Here is a 14,129-nt window from a genome sequence, read left to right as displayed (position 1 = left end):
TACAAACACCTGAAACACAATTCAGAGATATCTGGGGACCCTTTTGTAAGTACATGGTCTTTACAGTGAAGGATGGTGGTGAGTTCTCCTCTGGGGCACCAGCCCCGGGTTGAAACCCAGGCTAGCTGAGGATTTGTTGCTTGCTGCTGAGGGCCTTCACAAGAGGATTGGAAGGTATGGATGCCCGAACACAGCTCCTTAGGCACGACTGGTTGTTTTCTGCCCTGATCGGTGCTGCCATCAGGAGTGGGCTGATCACCTGACCCCCACCTTTTTTATTTAATTTTTGGATGCTGGTGCTATAAAGATTGACCTGTTTGTGACTTTTCCCCTTGTTTTATACATACATGTTGATAATCAAGTTTGTTATCTGTGTATCAATGTGAAACAGATAAAAAAAAAATTACAACAAGCTTTGACCTCTCATTTCCATTTTTAATGTTTCTGATATATTAATATTCATTAATATATATTAATAACTTTCCAGCAACTGCCTCTTTAAAAATTCAGCAATTTCCACACAAAAAATGTTATCTTATCTCGCAGAAAACAGTTCTTTTACATTAATGTATTGAATTAGTGAAACAATCATTTTCAAAGTAACAAGCTGAATAGTACACCAACTTGGTACAAGACTGAGGTAACAAAATACATAGCAAAAGCCAAAATAAAAGACTCCTACACAAGAGTTAAATTTCAGTGGTTATTATGTTTGAGACAAGTTCACAAGAAATATACAAAGAGTCTATACACAAATGGCATGCAGTGGTGCCTGCTTTGAAGTACGGCCAAATATAGTGCAACATTTTTCACAAGAATAACAAAAACTCAGTTGTAGAAATCAGGTTGCACGGAAGGTGAGAACTAGGGAACGGTTCAAAAAGTACTAAAGGAGCACCACTTAAGTGCTTCTTGGAACCACATGCATTTTGGCACAAAGTGTGTAAAGGATTCCAAAACACAGTTTTAAATAAATTATTAATAAATATTGCTGCATACAAATGTAAAACATGTTAACAATTCTTAAAAATTCATCACCAAAGATTCCACACATATGTTTGAAAAGACTACTCCAGTTCATGTTAATAAGACTAGTCCAGTTCACGTTACTGCCATATGTTCTCAGACATCTAATTTATATATTACATTTTAAATGTATTTTAACAAAAAAGAATATTTGCAGGAGTTATTTAAAACAATACATTATCACTTGTGTCGAAAGTGATAAGCCATTATACACCTTTACTAACAAAATGTGGTAGATATGACATTTGTTTTACATGAAACCCCATTTCCTTGATAAGTATTTACCTGCATAATTGTTGTAATATTTTCAAATGGAGTTATCCAAAGCAGAGTGAACTCAATGTAGCAGAATGTAAGCCCTTGCCTTGTCTGTCTTGCTTTGACTCTGAGATTGGCATTTTCCTTATGACTTTGAAGTAATAAACCAAGGGCTGAGACGTTTTGCCATTTATATTTAAACATATTAAGATTCTTTCTTTTTCACGGATGAGGGGAACAGTAGCATCCCTCTGCATGGTGTTTCCTAATCAGACTGGAGTATAGCTTTGTTGTTCCAGGTAATAATTCAATTCCAGTTGAGGTTTTAAATGACACATGCTGCTGCAGGTGGGTTATAGTTCACTGTCACCTGTTTACATTTCTTAGTCCTAATGCGTTAAAATATATTTAAAATGTTTAATCTATGAAAATATTTTATCACCCCTCAGAATGCAACTTTAATTATTATTTCAGAGAACCCAGATTGTGGGCTCAGTTGGAAATTGGAAAGATAGGACCACTTTCCCAAATCTACTAGTTCTAAGTTAAACTAATACTTTTCTTTGTTGAGGTTTGATATGTATTTTTCATGATTCATACATTTAATTGAGTTCCATTGTTAGCCCTGTGCTTGCTATAAACGCCATGTTTAACCAGCTGTTTGGTGTGAAATTTATGTGACTGTACTTACTACGGTAAGACTTGGAACCTTCAAATTCATCAGTTCATATTTTTATTTTTCAATGTATTTAACAAACCTGCTATGGGATTTGTTATCTAGTACTTTCATTTGAAAGCAACAGGGCAAAATACTTATCCTAACATACTTTTCAATACATGTTTTTTTCTTAAAAACTGCGACTATTCCCCATTATTTTATATTTTTTGAATTTCTTTAAAGTGCTCTTTCTTTCAAGTACAACTATGTTTGCAACAGGACAAAGTTAAATAGTGGAATTTAGTCCAACATAAGGATGCCAGGGGGCAGGGACCTCTGCTCAGTTCGCCTCTGGAATTCACATTTCCTCCAGAAATGTATGGGTTATTTATGACCATTTTACATTTTATCTAACTCTAATTCACAAGGCCTTGTAAGAGTACATAAAAATACTACAGGAGTACTACTTTACTTCAAAATGCCTTTGTGATTAGCTTCCTATTCACTCTGCAAAACAAGCATTTTGCTATTGTGCAGTCTCGACAAAACCAAGGCCAGTGGAAAGTGGAAAGGCCAGATTTCAAAGATATGCATTTGAAAACAAAATTGGATTGACATAAGCTCAAAATCTGTAAAAAATCAATGGCACCAACAATTAGTGTATTAAAAGCACATACCCCATTACATTTCCAGTTGTTAGACCAATTAGTTTTTTATGTTCTGTCAAAATTGGTGTACTACATTTGGGAAGTTAACTTGAGTTTCTTAAATTAAGTGAAAGTGAGATGGTAAATATGGCAGACTTATAAAAGTACTTAGTTCAAAAACTATTACATAGGTGTGATTACAGTACAGAAATTAAAGTTTTCCAGTAGTTGTTTTTGTGCCAAAATACAAAAAACACCAATTACCTTAATAATGAACAGCTGTTACGTCCGACTTTTGTTTTTTTACAAAATATGTCTCCCAGCTTAGTGCACCTCTGATATAAAAACGTTGTTCATTTATCTCCTATTCTAGTTGACACTTGCAGCAAGTTAACACTGTCAATATTCATTATAATGTGTATTAGAAATAATTCAAACCCAACATGGGCTAAATGTTGTTCAGTTACATAAGCAGCTTTACATTAAAAATAACCATTTAAAAAAAGAATTGGCAGAAGATGTGATGCACAGTTTGTGGCAGACAGCTCTTCGAAACTGTCCATGGCCACTTTTTAAAAGTCTTTGTTATACATATCCAACATCTTGCAGTAGGAACAATCCAACATACAGTACTCCATTTAAGACTTTGTTCAGCTGTGCCAAGGAACAAATCCAAATCCTGGACACAATATTCACATTCAGCTTTTAAAAACAGAGTGATAAACCCCTTCATCTTACAAAGAATAGCGCCTTGACATCCTTCTTTTGCTTGGCAAGCGACAGTCTCTTTTCGCTTTCTGCTTGTCGTTTGTACTATTCCTATTTCATCGTTTGGCACTTTAAGCTACTCAGCCTAATGCAGCAATATAGGTGTCATTCAAATTAGTAGAAGGCTCATTCAAATGACATAAGGTTAGCTGGTACCTGCCAAAGAAGCAGAAATTGGAATGCAATTAGATACATATTTTACTGACCCATGGAAATCCTTTACATTTCAATGAAATGTATGACACTTCACAAATGTAATAGTAGTTGGGGACCTATGCACCATGTATTTTGAAAACAGAAAACTTGCCTTAAACTGTTCTCACCTCTTAAAGTTAAAGCACGTCAGCAAACTCTGGGCACTTATAAAAAAAAGTTGCTAGCTTTTATTTTAGATTGTCTTAGCAGAGATTATAAAGTGAGACAAAAAGACAAGTAAATACTTTTGAGACACCCCAAACCATCTACCTCTGTGTCACGCTTGAGGATAATTCTGTAAAAAAAGCACTGTATATTCTTTGGATTTTCTAATATTATCAGTTCATAAATGCTGTGTAAGACGTTTTAAGTGCTTTACCCCATAATGCTATTAGCAAAGGTGGGCAGATGATGCCCTGGCAAAAAGACAAAGGTAGCATTGAAAGGAGAGGCTCAAAGGGGAAGAACGTTGTAGTTTGTGGAGGAGAAGCAACAGTGAGCATCAGGCAAGCAGAAAGGACATAACGTGGAATCTGTTGTCAAAAGCATGGCAATGGAATCATGGAGTCTGGAAAAACTCAACTCTTAAGAGAAATACTGCCTTCAACATATCTCACTCTGAGTCTTGGGTGATCTGCAGATAACACACGAGGATAATTTGTTGCCTTTAGTATGGGTTCTGTTGTTGGCCTGCCACATAAGAGCAATTCATGCAACAAATAATCCATAGGGTACAATGGTTTGGTTAGTTAACACTCACTGCTGATGTCTGCTATAGTGCGTGTCATCACTTCAAGTTTGAACAAAGACAGCTATGCCTTCTATCCTTCAAAGCTCTGTACAAACACCTGTTCTTGGCCAGCACCATCTAAGTTAAGTTGTTCTTGTGTGCTAGCACGAACACCCACATGCACACGCACACCTACACACCATACACAAAACCAACCAAATAGACAAACAGAAATACAGCAAAATGTACAGGAAAGAAATCAAAATAAACAGAATTTGTGTGCTGGGTCTGCACTATTGTAAAGTTCACTGATACTGATAATGTATGTTGTATGCACAGAGAACCAAGCATGACAATGGTTCAGTCATGGTTTTGGAACTCAGAAGGCTTTTAAGAATGTTTTGCAGATGGACATTTCTCAAGATTGGTCTGGCATATTGAGGTCATGGTTGTGTTTTTGTCCATCGAATACATCTACTGATTCAGTAATGGGGAGGGCCCTGGTCTGTGATCCTGGGGTAAATTTAAATTAAATCTCCGGGGAGAGAGGACTACAACAGAATATGAGCATCTTCCTGCAGTCACTGAAGCTTCTTAGCCCTTGCTTATTGGAACTGTCTGGAAGGGCACCAAACACTTTACTGTTTGAGCCAGGTGCACAGGCTTAAAGGTACGCCGTGCCGCAAACAGGGGCATGGTACCCTTTCTATAATAAAGCCACAGCGGTAGCCCACCTGCTTCATTCAGTTGTCCATACTCCTGTTAATAAGGCTATAAATGCCAACAGAATGAATAAGATCAATGCAGCATTTATTTATGCAAAACTCTTTCTCTGCCCCTTTTATCCACATGAACAGCCATTGAAATGAGCTTTCCATGAATCTAAGTGCTGTGTCCGGTCTGTCACTTTCCAGCATACGGTCCTTTTCCATCTTCCAAATGAGTTCAGGTAAATGAATAGTAATTGCTTACTGTAACTTTGTATCTAATACATATTTATTTCTAAGCAAATTGGGAAGTTGTGACACTCTACCTCTAACAAAAGGCACCAGGACATTGAACATAGGCTTGAAGGATGAAGAACCAACCTCACCAAGACCCTAATGAGGCAGTAGTCCAGAGGGGTGGGCTAATGTGCCTGCTGGAGGAATAGCATTGTTCAAATAAAAATGTAACATTTGCTACTCAGACACAATATGAGACATCCAATCCAATCTCATAAGGGTGGAGGAAAGTGGATACATTCTGGCTCTTATTCAAGCAATCCATAAGATCTAGTGAGGCATTTTTATCTACTTTTAAATTAATTTGCACAGCACAAGCATTTTGCCAAGTGCTGTACAACAAAACAGAAAGGTAGTGTTGTCTTCTTTCACATTCTAATGTGCTAACCTTACAAAAAGCCCTCTCTCTGCAGTGAATAAAAGGCAAAGCAAACATGTTAGTAGGATTATCAGCAGTTCGTGAGAGGAGGTCGCCTAACATTTGAGAATCATGTAGTACACGCATGTGCGGGCTTTCTATTGTTGATTTTCAATCTGAACACTTTTAAGGTTATCTGGGGTGCCACCTCAATTTCTGCACCCCTAGTGCCAGCACCACTGGTGCTACACAGAGAGGCGCAGATTGGCACCAGTGGATGGCCAGAATGGCGGAGGGCATGGGTCACGTGGCAAAGGCATGCTCGAGGACAATACATTGATGACGGTGATAGTCAATGCCGAGGTGACCCATTAAGAAGATCACACAACCGAGCTGTGTTCTTGGGTGTGTGCATTCATCGCGTTGCATATGACAATACAGAACAACGCATTCATATTTGGCCTCCCTATGATAAGCGTGGGGCACCTGCGGTGGAACGGTTTATTGAACCACCATGATAGGTCGTAGGCAAAACCAACAAGGACACTGCTGGAGTGTTCCATCTTTGTTTTTTATTATTATTATCATATAGCATTTACTCTTCAGTCGGTAGGATGCGATTATCTGAAATCCACCTTGTCGTTCTATCAACCACCGAGACATCTGAGATCATCCTCCAAATTTATGATCAAGGTGCCGTGCTGTAAAAAAGCTAGATGGGGAGATCGGGCTTTTACTGTGGAAGCGGCCAAGCTATGGAATGGTCTGCCTATCTCGTTGCGTCAAACTTCGACTCATTTCTCATTTAGGAAAAGTCTTAAAACCTGGCTCTTTGCTAATTAGATATTTGGGATAGCTTGTGTTGTTTTCTGTATCTCTGGTCTGAATAGCGCTTCAATGCTTTTTGCCCGAATGCGCTCTACAAATAACCCAATACAATACAATACAATTTATAAAGCGCACTGTGACCAAGACTGTCATCCTGGCACTATCTTCACTGCATTGTTGGCGCAACGCCAAAGCTTCTTCTTAGTGTCAGGGATTATGTGTAACACCCACAATTTCCCCATCTTTGTACAGGAAACACCTTATGAAAACACAAAAGCAGCAGGGACAATCAGTGTTGTGTGTTGTTAAAAAAACAGTTTGTTCTTGCAGGTGACAGTTCGGCTCAGCTCACTGTGCTGTTGCTTCAGTCTGTGGTACGTCAAGGATGCTGCTCTCTTTGAGGAGACAGGACTGAGATCTGGCTGTCCACCAAAAAAAAGAGCACCCACACACGTGGAGGTCATTGAGCATGAATGTGGATGAGCCTAAAGAGTGCAGAAGATACAAAGGTTTCACGCAATACTAGCCATATAATATAGGCAGGGGATGCTTTGGTGACTTCTACTTTGATTTGTTTGTTTGCTTATACATGCCATCCCTCTTTTTAGTTGTGACATTATTTGCAAGGGAAGTGTTACATTTACAGCATGCTTAAATCCCTAGTAAAGGAACATAAGCTGCCTGTAAACTTCTGCATTGCAATGTGTACTTAATTGTGGCTGATAGTGGCATGGAGTTGAATCCCTTATTAGGAACTGTGATATTGACATGAAATATGTGCTTAGCATGAGCACTGTGCAACTGGCTGGAATACACATCCTTGGCTGGGAGAGTTAACAACTCTTACTCAGAGAATAATGGCTTGTGTCACTGCTGGTCACTTAGCCGGGATTAGCTATCAGGGAGTAATCAGGAACATTTGGCAGAACAAAGAGCAGCTTTAGCAACAGCTCTTTTGACCTGGGGGTGCCTTGGAGGGCTTCTCCTATTTATCTCCAGAACCCTTCAAGACAATCCGTCCCCAGTCACAGTAGAGGGATGTTAGAAATTGAATTATTAGTTGAGGGGGGTTGAACCCACCTCAAATAATAATCACATTCCAGGTAAGTGTGAACCACTAAAGCCACAAAATAAAACTGTACGTAACCTTCTAGTAGCCTGACACAAAGCAGTCAGGCTTAGCTTAGAGGCAATATATAAAGTATTTATGCAGCATTTAAAAAGTAATAAAGTGAAAACACAACACAAGAAAATCTCAAACCATTTAAAGAAAATAGGGAATACTTTAATATACAAAATGACACAGAAACGACAAACATACTATAAGTAGAACTGGAGATATGAATTTTGAAAGTTTGAATTACAATTAGCTCCAAAAGGCACAAAGGCCAACCACGATGGGGCGCAGGTTGAATAAACAGATCAGGTTCATCTTGGCGGAAAGTTTACATCTGACTTAGAAACGTTTATGGAGGAAAATGTGATCATCAATGAGCCGTCGGTGGGGCAACTCAAAACTGGCTCTGGGGACAACTCCTCTTCCACTGGGAATGGTGCTTGACTCACTAGGGGAACAAAGCAGGGGTAGGCCCAGGTTTTAACTACATATGCTTGTGACAGCGCAGGCTCCTTTGAAGTTAAGTTCCTGGGCACTGCCCTGATGGTCATTCTGTCAGAGGAACGAGACACCTCCCTACACCCAAGGGTTTCTGTCTCAGCTCTGGTAGCAAGTCGAAACCTCATCAAAGGGGCTACCCAGCTCCTGAGTTACAGTCAAAAGCTCATGCGAATGGGCTTCTAAAGGCTTAAGGCAGTCCAAATGTGACTTTTTAAAAGTACCTTTTACAGAAAGTTTACTACAAATCTGACTTTACCAATAAATTGAGCTTGTAATAAATATTTTTATAAGTCCAAGAATTCACTTTGTAGCTGTTTCCTAAGCAGAGATTAAATTATTTGATTGTATTATTAAATCCAAATGCTTTCCAATGGAATTACTAACCCTGCTACAGTGAAAAAAGCTTTTCGGAACTTGCCACTGTAAGAACATATATTACATTAAACTTTTACTTGTCCTATTTTTATATACCATGTACCCTGGTTTGTTGGGCATTAAGGCCTGGTTAGTAATGATGTACTCATAATACTAACAAAGGACCACTGTAAGTTTTGGGAAGCCAGAGATCTTCCCTTTTTTAGAGACACTACGAATCCTGGTCTAGATGCCCTTATTCCCCTTCTTAAATGGGTGACCCATTTTATTAAGGTTTATTCAACATCCTGCCAAAGTTACGTAACACTCTTGTTGAGTTTGGACTCCCATGAGGTTAATTCTGCAAAGTTAGATTTGGGGATCTACAAGGTGGTATCAACTATGAATAAGTACCGCAAAATCAAGGCGCCTGGCCCAGATGGGATGCCTGTGAATGTATTTAGGGATAACATTTCTCTTTGGGACTCTCTGACGACTAATTAGGTGCTGTGAAGTGTAGCCCGCCACCTTCCTGGTTCCATTCTACCATCGTGCCAACCTTCAAGGAGGGCGATAAATGCAACCCCAAGTGCTACTGCCCGATTTTGCTTATTGATTCTACTACTCAAATTGGCGACAAAATCCTTTTGGATCGACCTTAGGGCTGGGCACAGGAAAATCATCTCTGCTCTGGTCTCCATTTTGGATTTCGTGCAGGGCTGGGCACTAATAAACAATATCTCAACGTAACCTCCTGATAAATAAGTATACAAAGGCTACACAGGGCAGTTTCTACCTGGCTTTTATGGATCTTAGCTCAGCTTTTGAGCATTTTAACCAATCAACAGTGTGGATTATTGTGTCCAAAATGGAGTTGGGTGTTTGCTTTCTTAGACAGCTCCACTGTGATGTGACTGCCAGTGTGAAATATGCCCTAATGGAGAGACTACAGTGCTTTTTAGGCTTGTAAGGGGCGTGCGGCAGGGCTGTGTGCTCGCCCCGTTTCTCTTCACGCTTTATATCAATGGGCTAGAGACATTTTTGATACTCTTGAGCTATGACCTGGCACAATCTGGCACACGACCAATCCTTGGATTCCTATACACTGATGATGCAGTGCTTATGGCAAGGCTCCTACGGGCTACTGAGATTGTTGGGCCTGTTTGCTAGCTCTATGGCCCAGCGCCTTGAGACCCTCACAGGCTAGTAGTGCGCTTTACAAACTCCTGATTGAGTTTGATCTAAAAATGAACCAATCCAAAACGCGTGTAATGTTTTGTGGCCCGAGGAGAACTAAAACCAGTGTCTACACCATTAACAATATGAAGATCATTTTGCATACCTTAAGGGCTTGTTTGATGAATTCTGCAAGTGGAAACCACCAGATAACGTCAGGATGGGGGAGTTTGCCAGAAGGTCTAAGCGTTCTTTTGATTGTCATCTAAACTGGGGGGAAATTTACTTAAAGAAAGGGCCACTGTTCATAAGAGCAAATGTGTCCCAATTACCGCCTACGGGGTGCATCTATAAGGTTATAGGGATCACCCTGGAATTCAAAAAATTGAAAATGTGCTTTTGAGGCTGTCGGCAGTCCCATCCAGCCAGTGGCGTAGCGTGGGTTGTCAGCCCCCGGGGCAAGGCAAGTAATTTGCGCCCCCTAACCCGGGGCAAGGCAAGTAATTTGCGCCCCCTAACCCGTGGATTTAGTCTCTTCCAAGATGTTGCGCCCGGTGCGGCCGGCCCCCCCTGCACCCCCCACGCTACGCCACTGCATCCAGCAACTCGACCTATATATGGCAAACGAAACCTGGGATTGGCCACATCATGGATTTTGTTATAATTAAATGATGTCTCCTTGTTCAGTGGCTCTCACTATGGACCAAGCAGCAAACCAAGTTCAACTGCCTGGTAACTGCTGATTGTTCAAATAGTAGATAATGCTGCCAAGGTTCCATGGCTGGGCTACTTGAAAACACTGCACTAGCTGGGGCAAGCATGAGGTCTATAGAAACCCTGCAACAACGTCCTTATCTAGAACAGCTCTTGCTAACGCCTGTTTTGAGCTTTTCCACAACAGTTCCAGGGAAAGTACTGAGTTCTCCAAACAAGCGGCAAGGGCACTTATTCCTTCAATAAAGCCCAAAGAGGCTGACCCATATCTCACCTTGGTTACAAGCCCACAACTTAGGTATTTTTGACACATTTTAGGCTGACTGCCATACACTTCCGCGTTGCCCTATCCTGAGCCTGGATTGAACAGCCTCCCCCTTGGCAACTGTGACTCCTGTCCCTCTGCATTTTATGTCTGTTTGCAAAGTTTACACCACACTCAGACGGTGTTTTCTGTTGCCTATCGCGAGATTTGCCAACCACAGACAGTACAGATCCACTGAGCTATGTTTGCAACTGTTGCCCTCGTCCTTTTGTGGGCCTGTAGCGCATTTTATTCAACGCTCAAGCAACATCAGAAGCACTTTTTAGGGGGGTCAGTGGGTGGCTTACGCCTTTGTACGATTGCTGTCGCTTTCCTTTTAGCGCACATCGGTGACGTCATCGTCTGTTGTAACCCAGGTTGTCTCTCTGAACGTGAAGAGTTTTTTTACGTTTGTTTTTATTATAAATTGTGTCCTGCGGAAATGTTTTTTATGATGGGCAAAATCATTGCATTGCACTGATGCTGTGGCTGTTACTTTTGTATGTGACGTTTACGGTGATATTTTACACTGATAAAGAATATTTGCTTATAAACCTGGCTATATTTGCTTAAGCGAAAGTCCCCACCTAAGCACGATTGCCTGGGCGGCTTTTAAATTGTTTTTTCTTTTCCACTGGGACAAGATCTGTTCCTCTACAGCCTCGTCGATTGTTAAGGTCTGTCCTCCTGTATCCCACCCTGACCCAGACATGCACCTTGACACAGTGCTTAATTTGTAAATAAAAACGTGCCGGTGCTCAAAGCCCCCCTCTTTAACACTCGGCTGCTGCAATTAAATGTGCGAACACGGAATACTGAGGCAGCGTAATCCTGAAGCCATATCGGGCCTCTTCAATCCATTTACAGCCACTCCCTGCCACTTCAGCTCACTCTTGCAGCTTTCTACATTTGTGACGCCTTTTCGTTTTTCTCTTACTCCGTCTTTCCCATATGTGTCTTTTGCTCGCAGCAAATGCTTGGGGCAGAAGAATAAGCTCCGGCCCTCAAAAATAAGTGCCGTTGCACAGCACCGGAAACAACAAGCACAAATTAAGCACTGCCTTGGATACATTCCAAGATCCGGTGAGATCTGCTTGTCACATTTAGAAATCACCAGCATCAGACATCTGAGGTCCAAGCTCGAGGCTCTAGGAGGCAAAACTTGTACCAATTACAAATCCTGGCAGGAACAGCTCAGCCTTTCAGCCTTCTAGTGTTGATAGATGGGGTCCGAGTACGATGGATACTAGCTGCAAAAAGACGGATAAACGTTGCTTACAGCACCTGCAGCGGCCTCAGCCGCGGCTAGAGGCCCTGCACACACATGCACTACTCCTCTGGGTACCAGGCCATCGGTGTGCACGCATCGGTGTGCACGCATCTGACAGCTCCAATAAGTGCGGTGATTAGTCAGGTGGCATGTGGCCAGTGCTTCGGGAACAGGATGCCGATGAAAAATGTTTTTGCAATGCAGATGTCTCGGGCGTGGCGTGTGAAGCGTTGGTGTTTCCCAACTGCAGAAAACTGTTGAAAGTTGCTGGTTGCCTCCGGCACATTGAGGTGTTAAAGAACCACGTGGCATTCTGGAATCAACTGCGAGGTTGACATTTATTTCCTGACGAAGTGTGGTAAAGGGAAGTGGTTTTGCTTCTGAAACAGCGTCTGTGCAAAGGACAGAGATTAGTGTAAGGAAATCACGGGGTGAAGCAAGATAAACGGCGGTTCAGAGGCTAGAGGCACGCACGCCTCCGAGGCGCCTGTCCCTACCTCACATTCAAGTGATGCTAACAGCACGAAGGTGGACACTGAAAGCGCATGCTCACTCTGCGGTGACGTCACACAACCTGAACAGACTCATCCAGAGGGCACAGCCCTTGTACGAGGGAGAGCCTTCCAATCCTGGGGAAGCTAGACACAGGCAACTCGGGGGCTCCATTCTAAAAATTAAAAAGAGCATTTGCGATGCAATGGGTCTCGGGTTTGGGGAAATTCCTAACTGACTTCTTGCCACATAAACTGAAAATTAAAAGTAAAACAGTTGACAAGCGAACCAATTCAAAGCGCAACGGCCGCCATGAGCACGAGCGCGAAGGAGAGACACAAACGGAAAAAGAAGTTCGCTGCAGTCACACTTATCAGCCCCTGAACGAGTGATAGTGATGGGCGTGCAGTGAGTGTTGTTAAAAGCACACAGGTAGATTACAACAGGCCAGAGCGCTTGCGCACTCAACCTACAAAGACAATTAATCAACACCTGCAATAAACCTAAACCTGACTTTCAGCAGTCACAAACTTTTCTAAGAGTATTTTGGGAAACATGCAACAGTCACAGGATTGCATTGCAAGGACTCCTGCAAAACGTTTGTGAATTCTCCTCTAGTTTACATACAGCCACTTCCCTCCATTCTAACAGTTTTTCACCAAAGCAAGCCTGAAAGTGAAAATCATTAAATATTTGGTACTGGTGAACGGGAGTGTAAGAAATCCGCTGCTCTTGGCATGTACGTGTCTGCATGTGAAAGCACACATGAGAAACACTTGGGGCCATATTTACAATGAATGACGCAAAGCTGCGCTAAGGCGCTGATGCTTCAAAATTACTTGCACTGCGGCAAAACAGGTTATGATGCCATGGATGCGTCATATTTACAATACAGTGCATTATGGCGTAGGGTCCCAAGGATGCGTCAGAAATTCTGACGCACCAGTGGGAAGGATGTTGCAAAGCATCAGCCGCAAAAGTGGCTCATTGCTGAAGTTGGGCTTAAGACAAACGCAAATTCAGCAATGTGTCAAAAAACATAGGCGATGCGTCACTTCTGACTGGCGCAAGTAGCCTAATGTGTGGGTACCAATGTGATAGAGGGTGAAATGGTGGAAAAGTCTTCTTTGATTCTATTACATTGGTCCTGGATGTAATGTAAACAAGTATGAAGTAAGGCTATGTGTCTCATTACAGTGGGCATGGTCTACCTATATGTAGGTAGATACCTAAGTATGTGTGACATATTGAGTGACACAAGTGTAAGTGGATACCAGTATCTGTTGAAATATAAATTGGCAATTCATGTGTTAACTACCCTATGTGTGTACTTGCCTGCTGTGCTTTCGAATACGCTTGGGTGGACTTGGGGACACTCTTGTTGAGACTGGACTCCCATGAGGGTAAATCTGCAAAGTTAGATTTTGAGATCTACAAAGTGGTATCAACTATGAATAAGTACCCCAACGTCAAGGTGCCTGGCCCAGATGGGATGTGACAATCCTGGTCTGGCCCTTACCTGAAGTGCACAGTGTCACATTGCATTGCTGCAGTGGATGATATCATCCCAGGTGCCAAGGTCCAAGGTCGGTCAAGGGGTCCTACAACAAGACTGTTAAATGTGTAGGCCTACTACTAGTTGAGAGAATGTGATTGCATTACTTGTTAAAGTGTTAAGTGACTTCAGCTGGTCAGATTCCTATTAAACAGCCACTGCGTCATTTCCTAT

General features: G+C 41.7%; 1 protein-coding gene across 2 annotated transcripts in view; it reads right to left on the bottom strand.

Moving 5' to 3' along the window:
* Positions 1–416: 416 nt before the first annotated feature.
* The window catches only part of RALGPS1 (Ral GEF with PH domain and SH3 binding motif 1), a 1,336,836-nt gene continuing 1,323,123 nt past the window's right edge, over positions 417–14,129 (bottom strand). The window contains exon 21 of one of the 2 annotated variants that reach the window (XM_069241780.1): positions 417–3,513. In XM_069241780.1, the coding sequence (XP_069097881.1) occupies positions 3,484–3,513 (30 nt within the window). In that variant the 3' untranslated portion in view covers positions 417–3,483. The remainder of the gene's footprint in view (positions 3,514–14,129) is intronic. The other variant, XM_069241778.1, reaches the window with a different exon arrangement.

Source organism: Pleurodeles waltl, chromosome 6, assembly GCF_031143425.1.
Source record: "Pleurodeles waltl isolate 20211129_DDA chromosome 6, aPleWal1.hap1.20221129, whole genome shotgun sequence".
Lineage (NCBI taxonomy): Eukaryota > Metazoa > Chordata > Amphibia > Caudata > Salamandridae > Pleurodeles > Pleurodeles waltl.
This window is presented reverse-complemented; position numbering and strand designations above follow the sequence as displayed.